Raw genomic sequence first — 21,580 nt, forward strand, 5'->3', positions numbered from 1 at the left:
AAGTCTGCAGTAAATCTAGCAAAATCTCTTCAAGGGAAGAATATGGTATTTACAATATCTTTGTACACTGTTTTGCAGGTGGGAGTGAATCCTCCTGGGATAAAGAGAAACTTCAGTCTCCTATTACAACAGGATCACAGCATGGTGTTGGTCACGCCACGCTATCAGGGCAATCCAGCCTTGGGAGTGCACATCCCCTCAGTCCTCTCCAGCAAAATCACCTGCTCACCAACAGTACGTTTACTGTCCTTATAAATAGTAAGAAGACACTCTAAGATACAGACACCTTCAGTCTTATACTGTTTGTCTGTAAAGAAGGAAAGATATACAAGAAGTTGGTAACTAATAAATAGCATGTGATAACATAATGTGCTGGAAGAATTTAGTGCGCGCGCACACACACACACACACACACGTGTCAGTAAATGCAGAGGCTGCAACTTGATTAAACTATTAACCAATGAGGAACTACTCCCCGAACTAACTGGCAGAGCCATTCCATTGCAGAATAGCCCTGGTTTCTACAAACCTGAGGATGATGGATATTGCCCAGCCTATATCAAACTTGCGACAGATGTAATGTAAATCTCTAAAACAGAGCTCCAGGATGCTGATTGGAAGGTGAAAAAACCCACACAGTAATTTGCTAGTTTGCCAAATGGGAAAAATCTCTTCCAGACACCAAATATGATTTTGCAATAAGCATAGTCCACAGCATCCTACAAGATCCAGCATATCATATAAAGGTGGGAATGAGTGGGACTAGAACAAAGCCAAAACAGCAGCGAGCCTGCAGTGGGTAGAAACAACTCCTTCCTCTCCCTACCTCTTCAAGGAGGGTGCCAGTCAGTCAGTCTGACATAACCCTAGTCATCCAGTGATAGCAGGAATGGCTGGGACAGGTCAGAGCATACACTGTTAGAACCATCACATGCCTCCCCTCAGAGCGGGAGGAGTAATCAGCAGGTGCCTGAGTTCCTTCTTCCTGCACCACTCCAATAGTTACCATTTACACACCCCAGTTAGTGAGGTTTGATGTTAGGCCTGCCTAACTAAGTCTTTTGCATTTATACTATGTCACAGTGCAGCTAATGATTTGATTTAACATTCATGTAGGTATATCAGACTGTGAAATAAATGACCAAGCTATAAATATCACTTCAAGATTAATTCACTGTTTAGACACACTATCATAATAGTTTTACTAATGAATTGAATGGCTTTCTTTTATTGCTAACTCTAACGCCTTAAAAAAATAAAGCTTGTCTTATTTCATACAATCAATTACTTTTTATATATCCTAGTTTCATTGTTTTCAAATCAATACACGTTTTCCTGAAACTTAATGAGCTCTATTAAGAGCTCTGCATCACAAACAGTAGCAAGTTTTCTATATGAAGGCATTTATATAAAGGTAACTAGCATTCATTTTGGTAAATGTGTACCCAAATGGTGTTGGTGAATTTTGCTCTTTTTCTAAGATCTCTCCTGTTTCCGGGATTAGGTACTGTAAAAATCCTCTCCAAATCTTGGAGTCTAAAAAGGTCAAGTTCTCTACTTCTATAACTTTACTGAGGTTGATCGAGTTGCTCCAGCAAAAAAATTGGCCCCAAAGCTTTTGTGGTGTTTTGTAAATAAAGAATTTATCGTCCAGGCCAAAATGAAAATAGAATCAGTGTTAAAGGAAGAGGTGGGACATGATAATTGGATAAAAGATTACAGTGGGATGAGGGAATGGAAACACTGCTAAAGTTTGAAAAATCCTCATTGTTCATGTATGTATCTTTGTTCTGAGAGTTTTACAAATTGATTTCAAGGAGTTACTTTTCACAAGTGTATGAAATATCTTATTAATCAGAAATGCCTTATTTTTAGGACAAAATACCGTGATCGCTATCTATGTAGTGTCACTGAATTTGGTGGAGAAGCCAAGACCATTTAAATGTTTCTTACTATAGGTGCTTGTCCCCTTTCACGCACAGTTAGGGTCTGTCATCTGATTAAGTAGAGCAGACTGCAGGCCTCTTACGTACTGTAGATGATTCTTTAATTTTATGTTCCTTATCTGTGGAATATGCACTTACATAATTCAGTATCTGCACATGTTTTACATATGAGGCAATTGTGGTCTTCCCTGTTTTGGTAATCTTTCAAGATATTATTCAGTATTTTTCATTCTAAGTAGTTGTCTAAAGGCTATTAAGAGATTTATTGAATATCAGACATTATGTCTGATGATTTGCAAGTGTAAGATGTATTTCCTTTATAGTCCTCAGAAATGCTTGACGGATTGTGTCTTAAAACTGGTGATGTGCTGTTATATTCTGTTTGTAGTTTGCATTTAGTTTGCATGTCAATTGGACTTTAAGTAGACATACAACTCAAAGTGGACAGATGGTGTCTGGGAGTTTTGGAACTCTATGGAGTATGAGGAAAGATTATTAGGCTGCTATGGGAGATATACAAGGGAACAAAAGCTTGTGTATATAAGCACTGAAGGGGATTGTCAGTATGGTTTGAAGTAAATGGAGATGTCCATGGACTCCGTCTTGTTACTATCTTGATAAACAATGGCATGGACCATCTCATAAACAAAGTAATGTGAAGCGTAACACACCACAGTGAATGGATATAATAGTGTTTGGCCTATGGCTGACCAGGGGTAGTAAGGGTGTTCAGTTTTCAGATGTTTCTGCCCTTTGTGGGCAGATGGTGGGTTTTGTGGGTGTTTCTGGTGTCTGGTGGACCAAAAAATTGTGTTTTGAATGAAAGAAATTATGTAAGCAAGATCAGCTCATGGCACTTTTACTGTAGGAATATAAGATAGGAAAACAATGATTTACCCTGTAATATGATAATGACGGTAATAAACTCAGAGAAATATCTACGATAAATAGGCATATAGAAATAGGCACATAGTTTACAATTATGACAGGCACATAGTTTACAATTATGACAGGCTGTACAATTATGTTATTTCCATATTTTGCCAGAGGTTAGTGATGATCATTTCTAATCTGCCTAAATTCCCTTTGCAGAAATTATTGAGCCATTTTGACTCTGTATAGTGGCAGAATTTGGTCCTGTTTGTGTTGAGAAATTTGGTTCATACTCATAGGTAAATGGGATCAGGAAGTCTCTCCTGAGAAGCCTTAAGAATTAGGTGTTACTCAAAGTCAGAGCAATTAAAAAGGCTTCTCAGTAGTTTAGTCTGTTTGAGCCACCTAAGTGTTGTGATCATCACTGAAAACTATATGATCTATTGTAAGACAAGTGGTGCAGTATATATACATGTTAAGGCAGGGGTTCTCAAACTGGGGGTCGGGACCCCACAAGGGGGTCGCAAGGTTTTACATGGGGGGTCGCAAGCTGTCAGCCTCCACCCCAAACCCCACTTTGCCTCCAGCATTTATAATGGTGTTAAATATATAAACAAGTATTTTTAATTTATAAGGGGGTGGGGTCATACTCAAAGGCTTGCTATGTGTCAGGGGTCACCAGTACAATAGTTTGAGAATCACTGTGTTAAGGGAACATATGGTATTGAAATCTGATTCTCATTTACACCAGGACTACTTTACACCACTCTGGCAGTGTCAAAGAGCTTTAACGTGGACGTACATGTAATTCACTCCTTTTCCAGGCCCCTTTATACTGCCATAGCAGTGTGAAATGGCTTCAGTGTAAATGAGAATTAGGTCCCTAGCCTTAGGTGGAAATATTTTTTGTCTTAAACTGGAACTGCACATCTCAATTCACAAACTTAGCTACCATCTTGTATTCATTCAGTCCTTACTGGTATAATCGTATTTAATAACATCTCAAAATCTGGTCTCAAATTGCTGCATATGTGTAATACTCAATAATGTTAATGGGAGTTAACTGTATACACTGATGACAGAATAGACTACCGTATATACTCGTTCATAAGCCAAATATTTTTGGTAAAAAAGTGATGCATCAAAGATTGGAGGTCGGCTTATAAACGGGTCTACACCAAAATTTGATGATTTTAAACTCTGTGGAATAATTGGATGAATATCTAATACATTGTAATTTTGTTTACCTGGAGTGTCTGCAGGCATGGAGTCCCTCAGCTCCCTGTGGCTGCGGTTCACCATTCCCAGCCAATGGGAGCTGTGGGAACAGGCGTGCCACTTCCCACAGCTCCCATTGGCTGAGAAGGCAAACCGCGGACACTGGGAGCTGAGAGGCTCCATGCCTGTGAACACTCCAGGTAAACAAAATGTGCAGGCCCGCTAGTGGCTTACCCTAAGAGGCCAGGAGCCAAAGTTTGCCAACCCCTGAACTATAGGGTTAGCTTATGAAAGGACAGTTTTTGCTATTTTTACGTAACCATCTTGAGGGGCTGGCTTATAAACGAATGGACTAATGAACGAGTATATACGGTACATTAATTAACTTACCCCTTGATCTCTTTTAATATAATTGTAAGAATTTCTGCATGTCCCATGGATTTTTACAGTGCTGATTAAAGGGGTCATTGAGCTTGCAGATTGTGGCATACCTGTTTTGTTAGTATTGCCTGTTTATTTACAGCTAGATTTGTCTTTCATTAATGCAGTACATATAGTCCTCTTATGGAATGCAAATACCATTAGCATGAGGCATTCTCTCTGACTTCTTAATTATTTTAAATGGCAATGTCGTATTAGTTATATAAATTTCAAACTCATAATAATGACAACCTAGACTAATTACTCTTTCTGTAGTATGATAGCTACGCTCTTGAACTAAAGTGTTGGATTATGAAATGAGGGACTAACCAACCATCATGCCCACCATCTCTTTTAGGGATAGATCTGCCATTTATGATGATGCCCCATCCTCTCCTCCCAGTCAGCCTACCTCCTGCTTCAGTTGCAATGGCAATGAATCAGATGAACCACCTCAATACTATCGCCAACATGGCTGCTGCAGCCCAGATGCATAGTCCTCTTTCCAGAGCAGGGGCCTCTGTTATTAAGGTAAGAAAACAATGATTTATGGATAAAAAACACACTCCCATTGGCATTATACTGATTCCTTGGGAACGTAAGTGAGCAGCTATGTGTTTGTACAGCAGCTAGCACAATGAGTCCAGGTTCCTGGCGGGAGTTTCTGGGTGCTATTGCAGTATCAATAAATATTAATAACAACAATCACTAAGCAAATAAAGAAAAAGCAGCTTTGCTACTGATGCAAGTATGTAATATTATTAAAAACAGATACTAACATGGATTTTAAAGGCAAGTGCTACAGGTGATCCCAGGAATTCTAGTGCAGCGAGCCTTACTTCAGTATCTGAGAAAAAGTTTAGAAAATCATTAAAAGGACTTTAATTACTATAATACGAGATAGGACTCCTGCTTCTTTAAATGATGGATAAAATGTACTTAGACGTTCAAAAGACTTTTGATAAAGACTCTTGAAAGTAGGCTATTGGAAAATTTGGTAACCACCTTGAAAGAGCAAGTCCGGTCATGGATTAAATTCTCAGAGGAAAGAGATTAGAAATGGGAGTGTGAAGGATCAAGACTGACGGATTATATGGAAGAGCAGGTAGCTACAATGTGGAAGTTTTTTGTAAAATTTCAGAAAAATGGTTTCTATCACCTTTTTATTTGCACAAAAAATAAAAAGGGCTTTTTGTCAGTTTTAATATTTGAGCATGTGTGTTTCTCTAGCAATTTTAAATTTTTTTTTAAAAGTTTAGAAATTTAGCACTATTATGGGGTAATTATATTCCCATTTTTTGTCTGTGTGTGTGTGTGTGTTAAAATATTATTTTAAATGTTAGGATTATTAGGTCCTAATTCTCTGTTGCTTTGCCTCTTGTGTAGTCATTTTCACTTGCACAAAGTAGGTGTTAAATGCTTCCATTTTGGCAATCAGGGGTTCTGATTTTTATTCCTGGCTCTTCTACTGACTTCCTGAATGGAATCTCTCAATATTATCCCCATTTTATAGAAGGGGAAGTTGGCACACAGCTTCCCTTACCACCAGTGGGATGGGGGGTGTAATACCTCTGAAGCAGCAGTAGGTCCTGGAGGCATTCTAGCCAGAATTACTCCTGTCTGGCGTAGGGGAATATGCAATGAGCGGCCATTGCCACAGCCTTTCACAGGATACAGCATGCATCCTTTGCTATGTTGGTCTGTTTGGGGGTGTTTAGTGATGCCTTCCTCCCCTTTGTGTTCTGACGGCACAATGACTAAGACTGTGGCTGTCCCTTGTGTAAGTGTTCAAGGGAAGATGAAAGACTCCCTGTGTTCTGTCCTTGCTTCGTGCACCACAGTCTGGTCCTGAATGACTGTAAAGTGCAATGGGATTCTCAGATTAAATTAACTATATACAAGCAAAGTATTGTTTTTTGTCATTCATTATTCTGTTGTTATATCACACCAGCTTGATACTCTTAAAATCCATGTAATACGAGAGCGTAAAACTGACCATGTTTTTAGATATATCATAATTATGACATGATATGGCTACTTAAAATGTAAAATTGAATTGAAGATACTGTTTACCTAATTCCATAATTAGACATCTAAAATACCATTTAGCCCATTTCCTAATAGTTTGTGAATGGGCTGCTTTAAAAGGGATTTGAATGAAGTCATCATGCTTTTTATATCATATCTGCCATTTAGAAATAAGCTGTCCTACCAAAATGTGCATGATCAGCAAAGTTAACATTTAATGCTCCAGAAAGAAATGTCATAACTATGAAATTTGATTTCTTCTTGACAGGAACACTATAAATTAGGCAGTCACAATGGCCAGACTCACAAAGCCTTCTTTGCCATCTATAATATAATCTAATGTGATTACAGTGGCACCTGCTAACGCTGCTGTAGTTAAGGGTCTATCAGTGTCTTCCATTATAAATCCCTACTTTCAGGGATTTACAGCTCAGCTGTAGAAACTTGCTCCAACTGAAACTTGGCTAAAAATTTTCAGAACTATCTCTTCAGTTAAGTTACAAGAGTACAAAATAAAGGAAGTAGTATGCTGTGATCCAATACTGTTTTGGCCTGTCTGTAACTTAAAAAAAATTCTATTCATTGACTTAATTTTCAGATCTCTAGACCATATGATTGAATAGGTCCTTTATACATAAACTAAAACTTTTTTTCTTCTGAATTTTATGGAGCAGTTCTACACCAAGGCTATAAGTACTTTTCAGTAAGATTTTTATTATACAATGGATCCATAATATGCAAATACGTATGGCTATTAATATGCATTCACAGCATATAGTACACATAAAGGAGTCGTTAAGGTTTATGCTGAGAATACATATTAAATAGAATGCTCAAAATATGGCTAAAGCTTTTCATGTCCATTAAAATGATATTGGGTGCAAAGGGAGCTGAGCCTTCACAGTATATAAATGGAAGCCAAGTGCCACTCATTGAGTGCTACAACACAGTGAGCATACAACTCGATGTCTGTGTTAAAGATTTCTGAACCTTACTGATAACAGATTTTGCCCAGACCAGGGTCTTCATCCTAATCATTCCCATGGGTGAAATCAGGCCTGCAGGGTTGCAGGGTGCCCTCCACCTATATCCAGCAATGAGGTCTGGATGCTCCAGTGGTGTCGCCAAATCAGAATAGGCCGTCAGCCCCCCAGTTTATACAACCCAAGCTCAGATAGGCTACAAAAATTAACTGTAAGGATCCAGTTCTTTTCTGCACCAAGATCCACTGAGCACAGGAGAACTAGGAAGAAGCCCATCAGGGAGCCAGTCGTAGCTCCCTGTTTGTCAAGCTCCAGCTACTCCACTGCTAGCCCTGCTGTAAGTTAAAGCAACCTTGGGCCCTAACTTACTCCAACTCGCTATGGTCTCAGAGCAACATACTCAAACGGCGACTTTGGCAGAGCAGAATCGTGGCCTGCAAACCCCTGACATATACTTTACACTAGTGTAGATGTGGGATCTAGCTCCTCTGTATTTACATCAGTCGAGCTACAATTCTCAGTGGGCAGCTGCAGCCGGATTCTGGCTCCTCTGCTTATGCAGCACAAAGAAGCCAGAACAGGGGGAGGAAATCTGGTCCTAAATTCTGTATAGATATCATCATAGAAACTGTTTTTCCTCCTACCTCACTAGGTAAACTAGGAGCCTGCTTATCCAGAAATTGCTTAATGGCTTTTATGGCCAGAAGGGTACTGTGATCATGTAATTGAAGACTCTATCATAATGCATGTACACAAAGTGGCAGAATGAAGATTGCTTTTGATTGCTTTACTTTACAACCTTCATAATGTTCTTTTCATGTAGGGGTTTTAATGCAATTTCCTATGTTTTAAAAAACTTAAATATTGACAAAACAAAATGCCATCATCTGGAATCATATTGACTCCACATCAATAGGGCTGGGATCTTTAGATCCTCAGCACAGTCCTCTGTTGTTTGAGCCAACACAGTAACTGGTGGCGGTAGAAGTCTGGTGTCTTATATGTGGACCTGCCACTAGAGCAGGGTGGAGACACAAAAACCAGTGGGTTTCACTGTTGTTTACAAGACAGCAAAAGAATGTTTAGATTCAGGAGTAATTGGTTCAATTCCAGTTTCTGTAGGGGAGTGTGCTCTAGTGATTAAAGACCATTCTGCTCTGCCCTAACCTCTCTCTATCTCCTTCTACCCCATCCAACCTCTCCTCCGTTCCTGTCCCTCTCCCCTCTCCTGCTACCATCCTTCTCCTGCCCATCCAACTCCTGTCCCTTTCTTCCCCTGCTCCTGTTCCTTCCCCCCCCCCCCGATTGCTTTAACCAACCCTCCCTGTTTGACGATGGTGGAGGATTGTAGAGACTCAAGACTACTGTGTTCAACACCAGGTACTGGAAGGGGGTGTGGTCCAGTGATTATAGATCCTTCTGCCTCTGTGTCAATACACACAGAGACAATATTGCTTCTCAGCAAAACTGTTGTAAGAATTTTTTAACATGGGCAAACATCATATTTTCCCTAATCTCATTCTCAGAAATGGCTCCACTATTTTATCTGAAATTCTCTCCCACCCTCTCCACCCCCTAACCTAACTTATTTGCTCATTCATCCTCGGGCGGACACTCGGCATGGAGAATTTAACCCAAAGCAGTTGTAAAGGATGTATAACATAAATTTGAAATTCCCTAATGAGAAAAAAGATGGGCTATGCAATCATTACTGGGCGGTGCTGTTTTCTGTGTGCTGTATAACTCTTATACCAGTATTTATCTGATAGAGAGAAAAAAATCTCCCAACCTCAGAATTCTCAAAACCAGATCCCCAAAATACAAAAACACAGATATATTTTAAGGATTAATACATGTTTACTTTTTCCTCTCTATGCCCACCCAACATTTTGAAATACTTTCAGAATAAAGTTCAACTTTTTAAATCTAAATTTATAAAAATTATAACTTTTAATCACATTTATTTTTATACTTTTCCATCTTATTGAATTAATTCATTGTTGCCAACTTCTAGATGAAATGATTGCTGGAATGTCAGGGAAAGAGCATACAACAGAGAAAGTAATTTGAGATAACATTTTTTGTGGCTAATTTGAACAGCTGAGTCCATTGCAAGAAAGCAGAGAATGTGCAGGCATATATCTTTTTATCCATTGCCATGCAGGTACTGCAATGTTTGGACATACTCAGGTGTCTATAATCTTATTTAGCCTCATTTCATTTAAACTATTATTTTATCTCTCATATGCCTTTTCCCAACATCAAGTATGTATTGTTTATTAACATTGGGAACTGCATGTTTCCACCATAAAGGGGAACCCGTGAATGCTCGTGTTGATTCTGAAGGTGGAAAAGACGTTATAAATTGAAAACACAATTGCTTTTTCCCCCAGAGTTAGCATGGTAATATTGTTAGGCCAAACACATAGCCTTTAGTTCTGGCTCAGATCCTTTAAGCATTGGCTCAGCCATTAGTATTTGAAGTTACTAGCTAATATAGTTATTACATAACTATAATATAGCTATAACATCATTAGGCCTGGGAGTGTCCTTTCTTCATTCAGTTATAGTACTGGACATGGCAGAATTCAAAGGACCAAGGATATGTATGATGATTCACCTGCACAACAGCCAGTCCATTATTACTCAGTTTTACTCTTTTGCGCATTGACAATACTGATAAACAAATTTAATGGCAACTTTGTAATAAACAGGTGAAAGCTGCCATAGTTTTCCCTCTGATTACTAATTTAAGAAACACCAAAGTGGGAAGCTCTTGTTTGGCTGTTTACCAATACCATCTGATTAGCAGTGGGGGTTTTTTTGGGGGGTTTTTTTTTGGCTGAGCAGCTGGCAATTAATGAATTGATAGGAAATAGTCACAAGACGGTGGAATTAGCAAGTGAACATCTGGTATTAAAAATTAGTAAACAGAGAAGAGGGTTTTTTTTGTGATTTCTTAAATCCAGTAGGAAAATAAATACTAGTTGTCTACTACTAAAATGTTTGGTGCACACAATTAAAAATATGACTGCACTGTACATGGAATAAGTATATTGTATGTGAGTTCATTTCAGATAAGAGTCGGAGCAGAAGATAGTTGGATCCAGCTGACTCTTTGGCAGGCATCCAGCCACATCTCAGTCATTCTTTTTCCTTATTTAAAATGTGATCTCCAGTTCTTGTATGAATTGCACTCCTCACAACTCTAGCTCTGGAGACCAGGGGAGATACTGAGTCTGCTTATCTCTTTGCCTATTCCCCTCACCCATATCAAGGTCTTCCGAGTTTTGAGCCTGGTGTCTACTTACCCAAGGAACACAAGTCCAGAGGTTTCTCCTGAGCTATCATCTCTCTAAGGGATTGGTTTGCAGTCCAGCTGTACATTGATCTGACATGATTTCTGCTTTAGACTGAGCCAGAATTATTATCTGTGTTGTAAATGTAGAAATGCATGTTATGCTTTACTTCCATCTATAATGCGTTAGTTTAGGACCATAAACTTTAGAACAAGTATTAAACATTTTTAATAGAAACTAAAATAATCATAATGCTAAATTAAGGTCCAACTGGAAAAGAAATATGAATCCTGATATTAGCTGTTATCAAATGATAACAATTATATTATTTGGTAACTAAAACAGTAGTGTTTGTATATTTCCTATTTTAATTTTGGGTGAAATTCAGCCAGGAATGTAAAGGCAATGGTAGGCCTTCAAAGTAGAAAAACTGTCAGATCTGTACAAGAGGTGAGTAGCTATTGAGCAGGCATCCAAGCTGACTCTCCACCCCCACTCCTTCATATCTCTGCATTGCATATACCACTTTTGAAGAGACATTTGAGGGTGGGGAAGTGGTTGCAGGATTTGTTGCCCCTATTTCAGTCCTGATGCTATTATAGTAGCCACAGAATGAACTTCTGAGCTGTCCTATGTCCTGCATACGGGTTCTGCAACTTCACCCTCTATGTGGTTTGACACACAAAGCCCATTTACTTGGTGATTGTGGATGTTTGGGGTGAATTTCTCCTGAACTATTTTGAGAGTCTGAATGACGGTTAAGCTGGCCTTGAGGAAGGCAAATATGATACTGTAGAAACTCTAATTGGGACTAGTGCACAAATAAGTAAAAAGGTTATTCTTCAAGGACCTACGAATTATGGTTCTTCCAATAAGTTCAGCAGCTCCAAGTTTATTCTCAGATTAGTGGCAAATATTTATCTGGAACTTAAAACCAACAACAGCCCACCACAGTTTTCCCTGCCCCCATTTTCATTAGCAAAGTTTGTTAAGTTCCAAGATGTCTTGCCATTATAGAGCCCTGTAGAGTACAGAAGGAGCACATCAATTAAATATGAAATATCAAGACAAATGTATGAATAAAATATCCAGCATTCAGACAAATGTCCAAAACCTGCTTGTCAGCAATGAAATGCCATTAAATCCTTTAGGAGCTCATTAATAGATTAACATTTGGAAGAGTAATTACAGCTACATTGGAACTGAAAATAAATAAAAATAAAAAGGTAAATCCAACAGCATAGCTCTTCTAAAGTTCTTGACATATAAAATATTAGCGATAAGGAATTAAAGTTAAGGTGATTATGTCAAAAATTGGTAAGCCGTTCATATGTACTTCTAATACAATTATTGTGGATGTAACTGTTATGTTAGTGCTTCACATTTCTTGTATGGAATAGCACCTCACAAGGGATGCAAAAGGGATACTGAGGTGAAAGCAAGGATGTTCCTGAAAATTGGAAGAGCTGATGACTTTAGTGCCATTAACCTAAATCATAACTAAAAGTAACTATGTCAAGCTTAGTAGCTACATTTTCTGAGCCAAAGCAAGTCGCTCTCCTTTAGTAAGACAGAAATATATCGTCCTTCAAAAGGATTTAATACTGCAAAAGTCTTTTTTTGAGAATTTATGGTACAGCTCTGTTAAGAGAAGAAAAAGACAAGATATATAAAGTAGGTATTGTAGATAGATAAATAGATGAGATCTTCAGACACGTTTTAATTCTTTCATCAAAATTTCCAAATCTGTAAATTATCTCTCTAATTCAGTACATTATAACCTGGTTTATGAATTTTGCAAAATGTGAAAACAAGTTGAACTTAGGAAATATGGCATTATTTTAGAAGTAATATTCTTCTGATACTATAAATATAACAACTGCAGAAGCAGGCTGGACTGCAGCCTTTAGTGAAACTACAGCTATTTTTAATAGAAAAAAATAAAACATATGAACAGTAACAGGGTTGTAAAATTCATAAATGACATAAAATGAAGTCATAATTGTGTAAAAAATATTAAGATTTTAGATTTGCAATTTTCCCATTTAAATTCCCTCTTTGATTTGTTACAAATACTGTTAACCCTGTGTTTAGAAAATGGTGAGGACATTATCACTTGTGTTCTCATTTGTAATAAAATAGATTAACTTGCTGTGAAATTTTAACTAGGCTGAGACACAACAGTAGCTGCCTAATGAACCAGAGCACATTGCTGTTAAGTAGCTAAATAGATGCATACTGATTACAGGACTGAAAAATGGATCTGTTTACTTGCAAAGAAGAAACTGTTCATAGCGCTATTCATTATGGTAGGAGGAACTCATACATTTCCAAACAAACACTTAGAAATAGACCATTTTTCAATCAATATCTAGGCTCAGGTGATAATATTCTATCCTCATTTATAGTATATATGATGTAGAAAAAATTCCAGCTCTTCTGTTGTCTACAGGGAAAACTGTATCTTCCCGGTATATGTTAATTCTACTAGGCAGTAAGATGTTAGATGACATAATCAACAAATTCTTTCATAAAATGATTCACTGTGTAATTAAGCGTGACATTATTATTTGACACATTTATTCCTATCTGAACATTGTAAATCCAACATAGTATGAGTTATAAGGCAGATTATTTTAAATAGATCGCTTTATAGTGGGAGACAACGTAGGCGCTGCAACTTTCATGAAGCAGGGTGGGGGCTCTTTGTCCCACTAGCTGGAAGAAAAGTGGCACTGCCCTTTACGGGCTTCCTTACAACAGATGGAGAGAAGGGGGAAAGTTTACAGGGAAGGGCAGGAAGCAGTTGGGGAAAGTCAGGAGAAGGTCCCTGCACTGTCCTTCCTGCTGGCGAGAAGCAAGGGCATGGTATTTATATGCCATGCAGCTCAAGGGAGGCCCTCTTTTACCTGCATCGGGCTGACAGCTCTCACTCACTCACCCACCCACCCACCCACGAACAAAAGGACCAAGTTCCCTCCTAACCCGCTGGGGGAATTGTGCTAGTTGTCCTTTTTGTTGGGGGTTGGGAAGGAGTTTTCCCCTACTCCTAGATTGGGTGTTTTTTTCCACCTTCCCCACAGGATCTGTGGGACCGTGTGGTGTGGAGTAGGAGGTTAGATTATATTGTTGCAATTTAATGTGTAAAATTTGTGGCAGATGTCCAGTGCAGGCACTCATTATGGAAGGAATACAGTTATTGGATGAAATGGATTGCAAAAGACTGTAAAGGAATCCATCCCATACTAAAGCAGTAAAGGGAGTTTCAGACTCCTACATCCTGTACAGTGGGGATCCAACCCCCCTCCTTTTCCTAGTCCCTTTTAAAGGACTTGAGGAAGGGGGCTTGGGGCTCTTATACATGGAACAGCGGAGAACTGACCTGGTCAGGACCTGGTTTGGGATTATTTGCAAATGATTAAGGAAAGGATGATGGCCAGACAATGAGAAAATGCAGTTATCAGAGAGAGCTGGAATCCTCTGTTTTTCCAAATCATCAACTTCTGAATTACTCAAATAATTTTCATTTAAGGATGGCATATACTGCTGTATATGTGATTTCTGAGTGTTAATGTCCAATAATTTGGTTAGTTCAGATCTTTTCTGTAGAGCAGTTGGCAAACTCTTTCATTGGCTGTTCCCATGTTTGTTATAGGTACATTACGTATTTTTGTGGCAAATTATCATTTGAACATTCTGAGTTGAAACAACGGTAGAGACCCTTTTAGGTACACAAGATGTGACTAATGTCAAGTAAGCCATTACAAATAAAAGGAAACAATTAAAGATAAAGTCACAATTTTGTTCACCTGGGTCCCATCTAAAGCTGCTACTTGATCAAATTTAATAGAAGGTCCATGCACAGAGAACCAACGAGATCAGGCCTGTATGTGTAAAATTCATTGATTAGTAAAGATACCTCTAGGGGGGTGGATGGAAGCCTTCTAATGTGACACAACAGAGGGAATTTCAAGCCAGGAAGCCAGGGCATGAAGGCTCCTCAGCAGCCACTAATTTCCAATTCCTTTGCAGGACATTTCAGAGCATAGAGGGGGGAAAGCCAGTGGGCCAATAGCTTTGACATTGTACTGATTTGCTGTAAGATTTGGAATGGTTGGATATTACTTGCTGAAAACAATTGATTTTTTTCAAAACTTAAAGCTGCTGAGGTTTGACATCCCCATAATAGATTCATATCTATTAAAACTTAATAAACATCTTTAATTAGCATACCAAGACTATTGCAATTAAAAGTCTCTCTTTAGGTTTTATTAGTTATTATATGTTCATTAAATAACAGATAATTAGTGAAAACATATCCATTGAGAATTAACAGCTATGTAATAGATATGCATCTGTTACATGATTCGGAAGCTCAGTTGTTATTTAATGTATAATAACTATCCTATTAAAAACACATTCAAGGCTACATTTTCAGTGTGGTGTGACTGGAATAGACAAACACCACCCATTATTGTTAAGAGGAGATGCTCCTTAATTCCCTGTGCATCATGCTACAATGTATCCCTAAATATAAAGTTGAGTGTATTTTGGAGATGTGGTTTTAATGGGTAACAGAATATTTTGAACACACTAACCAGACTGCCATTGGTATTAAGGAGTTACAGCAGCAGATAATGAACATAAACTATTAAGTTAATCATTAGTAATGGAGAGACTTAGAATCTACAGATCTGCTTCTAAAGGCATTTTATTGATTTGTCATGTTCTCTACCCCAACCTCGGGGGGCAGGGAAGAGGGGGAATTCAGTCACTGTTGAGCTTCTTAGCACATGGTCAGAAGGGGCCAGATCACACCATTTCACTGAAAAATCTTTGGGAATGACCAGAAAGGGTGGAAAGCTGAAAAGTTATCCTCAGAGCTTCCCCAGATTATACTGTGGAGTGGTGGGGAATTTCTCCTTCTCGCAGGAGAGGCAAAGAATTCAGCTTCCGGAACACATGGATATCAGGGAGCTGCCAGAGGCCAGGACTGTCCACAAATTCAGGAGCTCCGTAATCCTATCCACCTTCCTCGTAGCATGGCTCCATCGCAACCATACTGCCAGGGACTCTCCCTTCAGTACTACCTCTGAAGTGTTATAGGCAGTCTACCTCTTAGAAGGAGCCACAGAGAAAAAGACTCAGAAAAAGTAGTCTCCGCCTGTAATATGTGCTTTTTAGTGGATTTTCATTGGTTATAGGATGTGGGAGTAGGTGGGAGGGGACAACTGATGAAAATGTGTGTTACAGCTATAACTGTGAAAGCTCTAGGAAAAAAAAAACAATGCATACAACGTTGTTATTACAGGTGGACAAAGTGGGAGAATTTCATTATGGGTAAAATTTTGGAAAATTTTGCCATTTTTTGTTTTACTTCTTTTTCTCTACCCAAAGTATCAGGTATATTTGAACTGGGGGCCACATTTTAGAAGTTTTGTGTGCAAACGTGCACATGCATATGTTAGGTTTTGCAAGCACATTCTTATATTTACTTCTAAAAAATGTTAATGCAGAGTTAACGTTGCCTAGAGCTGGCAAATCCTCTGATCTATTAAACTTAAACCTCTGAAAAATCAGAATGTGCAGTGTTAAATTAGTTTTACCATAACTCTTTATTTTCAGGACAATCTCCAGATACATGTGAATTTTAGAGCCCTTTAAAAATTAAAAGCAGGTCTTTGTGGGGGAGGGGGGTTCTTTTGGGAACCTTTTGGCCAGGTGAATTTGCATCAGAAAGTCAACCCCAAGTCCTGATGTGGCACACCAATATTCAAGGCAATTTGATTCCTCCTGTGAGTTTTAGAGCACATTTTTAGAGTTTTAGAGAAATTTTGTCATTACACTGAAATGTTGTGCACTTTTGCATGCATGGCTTTGGAAATCTGGCTGATACAGCTTTAATGGGGACTAATGAAAGTTATTCAGGCAGACCAATGATTGTTTTTATGAATTTGCAATTGTTTAGTATTAGTATTTATATGAATCTGAAATTGCCAATTTAATCTGAATTTGGTATTTGAAATTTGACTCTTCTGTATCATTTATAGATACAGATAAAACTAGAAATGTACTGAGGAGGAATGTGCATTTTTGTATTAAAATAGATGAAAATGTAACAAAATAAAAAGTACTCCAAATAATTGAATATCTTAACAAAAAAAAGTCAGCAAGCCACACAGTAGCTGCTATGTCATGCTGATAAGGGTGTCATACCTATGTGGTTACGTGGTGCCCAGATATTATATGTATGCAAGACTGTACTGGGTCTTTGAATGTGAGTTCACAAAGGAGCTGAATTAATTTACCTTCAAAAGGAGATTTGCTATTTTAGATAAGTCTTAAGTACATTAAAGAGTCAAGGTGGATGAAGTAATATCTTCTATTGGACTAACTCCTGTTGGTGAGAGAGAGAAGCTCTCCAATAAAAGATATTTCCTCATCCACCTTGTCTCTCTAATATTCTGGAACTAACATGCTTACATAAAGTAAACGAAAGCAAACTTCCCAGTTTAACAGCCATTATTTTGTTTTTTGTTTTAAGGAGAGGATTCAAGACAGCCCTTCCCCTGCTCCATCTCTGGAAGATAGTCAGAGGCCTGGGAGTCATGCTTCTTCGCATCAGAGCAGTAGTGTGTCCAGCTCTCCATCCCAACTTGACAACACACCAGATAGAATTGGTTGGTACTTTATTATTCCCAGCCTCCCCTCACTCAGACACCTATTCTGTGGGTTTGAGAAGTGTGCTGTGAAAAATACTAAAGGAAAATTGACAGTGTTAGTTGTAAAACTGACTCTGTGAAGCAGTCATTTATCATTCAAACAATTAGAGAGGCATTAGAATACAGGCTATAAAGCTGCCTGTTCTTCTCATACTTGCTCATTACTGCAGAAAGCCTGACCAATCAGATGACTACATGTCATGCACACATCAACTCAGTGTCACAGTATATCGCCCCTACTATGATATAACATACATGTCTCATGGCGTCCTTCTAAATGAACATTTTACTCAGCAAATGATATCATGACTATAATAAAGGAAAACCCCACTTTTTCCATTGTCATAAGAGTTTTTTATTTTCACCATAGGCATCAGGGTCTGCGCATTATTTAGATGAAGGATGGCCTTGTGGATGAAACACAGTTCTGGGAAACATAAGATCAGGCTCTCCCACAAACAGCTTGTTTGACCTTGGGCAAATCACTGAATCCCTGTGCATGTCAGTTTCCTTATTTGCAAAATAGGATAATATTTCCTCATTTTACATATTGTTGACAATTAATTCATGCTTATAAAACTCTCCAGTGCAGGCGATGTCTCTTCATCTGTTTGTACAACATCCAGCACAATAAGGCCTTGAGCCAGACTGTGGCCTTTTGATGCCGTTGTTATATAAATGATTATTAATAATAATACACTTGGAGATCCTCTGTGGTCCAACAGTGTTAGGTATTATTAACTACGGTATTGTTGCCAAAAAAAAAAAACAACCTTTGAGGCAGCACCTAAATTTATGCTGAACCAATATATTTTTCTATGTCTAATAGTGATGTTCGCCCATATTGTGCTGGTTTTAGAAGGATATATAAATTTTTTTTAACTTTTTCTATTTCCAGTTAAACACTGTCTAAAGAATTAACATAAATTTCTTAGCAATTCTCCTGATCTGGAGTGATTTCAAATTCTATAATCAGTTAATTGTGGAGAAGGTAATGTTTTAATCAAACAAGAACAAAGAAAGTAAGCATCTTGAAATCATAAACTTAACATGTCTCACTGATTTTCCATGTGGTAAGTAAAGAATTGCTCTCTCAACATCAAAAAGGATTGTCTTTTAGATGTCATCCATCAGTTTGGGTTGCTAACCATCTATCTGTCTGTATTTCTTTCTTAAGCTAGCTGCAATATAGATAATTACTGATTCTTTAAATCCTCTCATCTATTAAACATGTTTTTTTCCCCAAAATGATTTCTATGAAGCACTTTTGTAATTAGTTAATTTGAGCATTTTATAGGAAATTGCACTCATCCCAGTGGTAATTTTTCTTCTGTTCTGGTGTCTGTGTGTAATCAACTTAAGCAAATTTGCTTTTGCTGTTTATGTTAATACTTTGCTGTAGATGTTGAAGATTTGGAATTTAGTAGATGACAAAAAATGGCCCACCACTTAAGAACTCGCTGTATAAGAATGCAAAATTGCCAGAATATTGGCAGAAAAAAATGTCATTGAATATTTTCATTGTGTATTTTGGGAATTTTTTTCACTGGCAGTGTTACAGAGCTGTGCACTCTGATTTTTTTAGCTATGCTGACCAATGCCAGAGAAGGAGAACTCATTGATCAAGATACTGGGACCAATCTAAAAAAACTCCAAAAGGAGAAAGGTAGAATCCTTTATTGTTTTTTATACTGCATGTGTAAGGAAATTAATAATGCACTTTTCCTGCATTGCCCACATTCTATATATCCAGTGGCATAACATTATATTTATAGAGCTGAAAACATAATTTGCAATGAATAATGTAAGGTATCCATTGCAAGGTATCCAATGAATTTAGCCGTATTTCTACTTAGGAAGTATAAACAATAAGATCTGTATTTCTTTGTATTTATTCATTATTAGAGAAATATTTGGCAAACCTTATTGATTATGAATAATTCTCTACAAATATTTGGTTAGCTCCTTGGTACTGTTTCTCTTCCTTTACTGGGTGAGTGTGGAAGCACCTTCAGTGTTAATACTTGTGCATGTGAATTTAATTTCTGTGAATGCTTTTTAGGCAGTATGTCTGTTTTCTGCAAAAAGTCAGACCAGTCAACTCAGTTGCTCAAGTTTGGGGCAGTATTGTTGGCAAATGTTAACTAGGTCCCCCTGCTGCTAATGTCAACAAAGAGTTGAGGCTTCTGCAGCTTTCAGTCTTATGCAGGGACCTGTGGCCTGCTTCTGGGAGCGGTGCTGAGTCAGGGCAGGTAGGGAAAAGAGGTTCTTTAGACCCCTGACCTCTTCTACCCTGGGGGAGAGAATGCATGTTCTTACCTTAATGATCTGTGTCTCTAGTGGTCACTGCCCTTTCCTCCTCCTCACCCATTTCCTGATGTTTCTCTAGTCATTGCAGTTCTTCCTCAAGGAACCCAATGATGGGCCCTATTGAGTTCATTTGAGAACTCGTCATGAATTCATGGAATACCTTGAGTTCATATGCCCCCTGGGCCCTTATGCTTAAGTCCTGCACTGTTGTTTCCCCTAACAGTTTGCATTTGTGTAGGCAGTGTTGAACAAACCAACACCAGTAGCTACATAGTACTTACACCAGGGGTTCTCAGCCTTTTTAACTCCAGGGCCCAGCAGGACTGGGGGACTCAGGGCTCCGGGCGGGGGCAGGGTAGCTACCCTTGGTGGGGTGGAGTAGCAACCCTTTGGCATAGGTGTTGTTTGACTTCTATTTCGGGTGGGCCAGTGGGGCTCGAGCCAGCTCCGCAAGGCGGGGACCGGGGAGGGAGTGCCACTCCACCCCTGACTCACCTCAGCAGGCCACCCAGCCTGCCTGGGTTGTGGGGGAGGGGACGCAACCAAAAATTATAACTCAAAGTTGGGGGGCTCACCTCAAAAAGTTTGAAAACAGTTTAGGGTGCTGGGGTAGCTAGGGGCTGTGTGCAGGCAGGGGTAGCTCAGGGTGCAGGGAGGGGTAGCTAGGGGCTGTGTGCGGGCAGGGGGGTAGCTCAGGGTGTAGGGAGGGGTAGTGAGGGCCTGTGTGGGCAGGGGGTAGCTCAGAGTGCAAGGAGGGAATAGCTAGAGGCTGCGTGCAGGCAGGGGAGTAGCTCTGGGTGCAGAGAGAAGGGTAGCTAGGGGCTGTGTGCTGGGAGGGCTCCTCTGTGGTCCCTGTTCCCTGGGGGCTCTGCCAGACACAGAGCCAGGTCCCCTGCCCAGGTGGCTCTTACCGTCTGTGTGACCAAAGGGGGCTTGGGAGCTGAGGAGCAGCTTCAACCCCTTGCAGCAGCAGGAAACGAGGGAATGCACTGCCCCGTGTTGAGAACTGCTGCACTACACCTTCCTTCTTAAGATAACACATTGCCTTTACTTCAAAAAGAACAAGAGTACTTGTGGCACCTTAGAGACTAACACATTTATTTGAGCATAAGCTTTCATGGGCTACAGTCCACTTCATCGGATGTATAGAATGGAACATATAGTGAGGAGAGATATATACACATACAGAGAGCATGAAAAGGTGGGGGTTCCCCTACCAACTCTAAGAACTCCCGCCTTTTCATGCTTTCTGTATGTGTATATATCTCTCCTCACTATATGTTCCATTCTATGCATCTGATGAAGTGGGCTGTAGCCCACGAAAGCTTATGCTCAAATAAATTTGTTAGTCTCTAAGGTGCCACAAGTACTCCTGTTCTTTTTGCGGATACAGACTAACACAGCTGTGACTCTGAAACCTGCTTTTACTTCAGTAATTACGTAGATGAGTATTTTAGTCTGAACCTGGAAGTGTGGTTGATTTTAATTTTGTTGAAGCATGCATGGTTTCCTGCCACATGTTTAGTCATTTTTCAGTGAAACAATGCAATATGCCCTATGAGGCTCCAAGATGCAAATCATATATTTGACTGATAGCAGTTGTCTGTCACTCAAGGCAGAGCACATCCTGTATAGATTAATGAACTACAAAAAAGTCAACCCCAAAACCCAAATCCCATATAAAATTCATTTTAAGAACGTAAACTGAAATCCAGACTTTCTGTAGTCATTTAATATCCCTTGTAACTTTTTGCATGAACAGGGGTATGAACACCAGTGTC

The 21,580-nt window shown here is 39.0% G+C and overlaps 1 protein-coding gene across 4 annotated transcripts in view; it reads left to right on the forward strand.

Annotated features, from left to right (window-relative positions):
• Positions 1–21,580, forward strand: part of DACH2 (dachshund family transcription factor 2) — a 491,181-nt gene that overhangs the window by 400,141 nt on the left and 69,460 nt on the right. For 2 of the 4 annotated variants that reach the window (XM_045029323.1, XM_045029324.1), the window contains 4 exons: positions 79–234; positions 4,816–4,988; positions 17,312–17,447; positions 19,075–19,155. In XM_045029323.1, coding sequence (XP_044885258.1) covers positions 79–234; positions 4,816–4,988; positions 17,312–17,447; positions 19,075–19,155 — 546 coding nt within the window. The remainder of the gene's footprint in view (positions 1–78; positions 235–4,815; positions 4,989–17,311; positions 17,448–19,074; positions 19,156–21,580) is intronic. The other 2 variants (XM_045029325.1, XM_045029326.1) reach the window with 1 other exon arrangement.

This window comes from Mauremys mutica, chromosome 9 (genome assembly GCF_020497125.1).
Source record: "Mauremys mutica isolate MM-2020 ecotype Southern chromosome 9, ASM2049712v1, whole genome shotgun sequence".
NCBI classification, from domain to species: Eukaryota; Metazoa; Chordata; order Testudines; family Geoemydidae; genus Mauremys; species Mauremys mutica.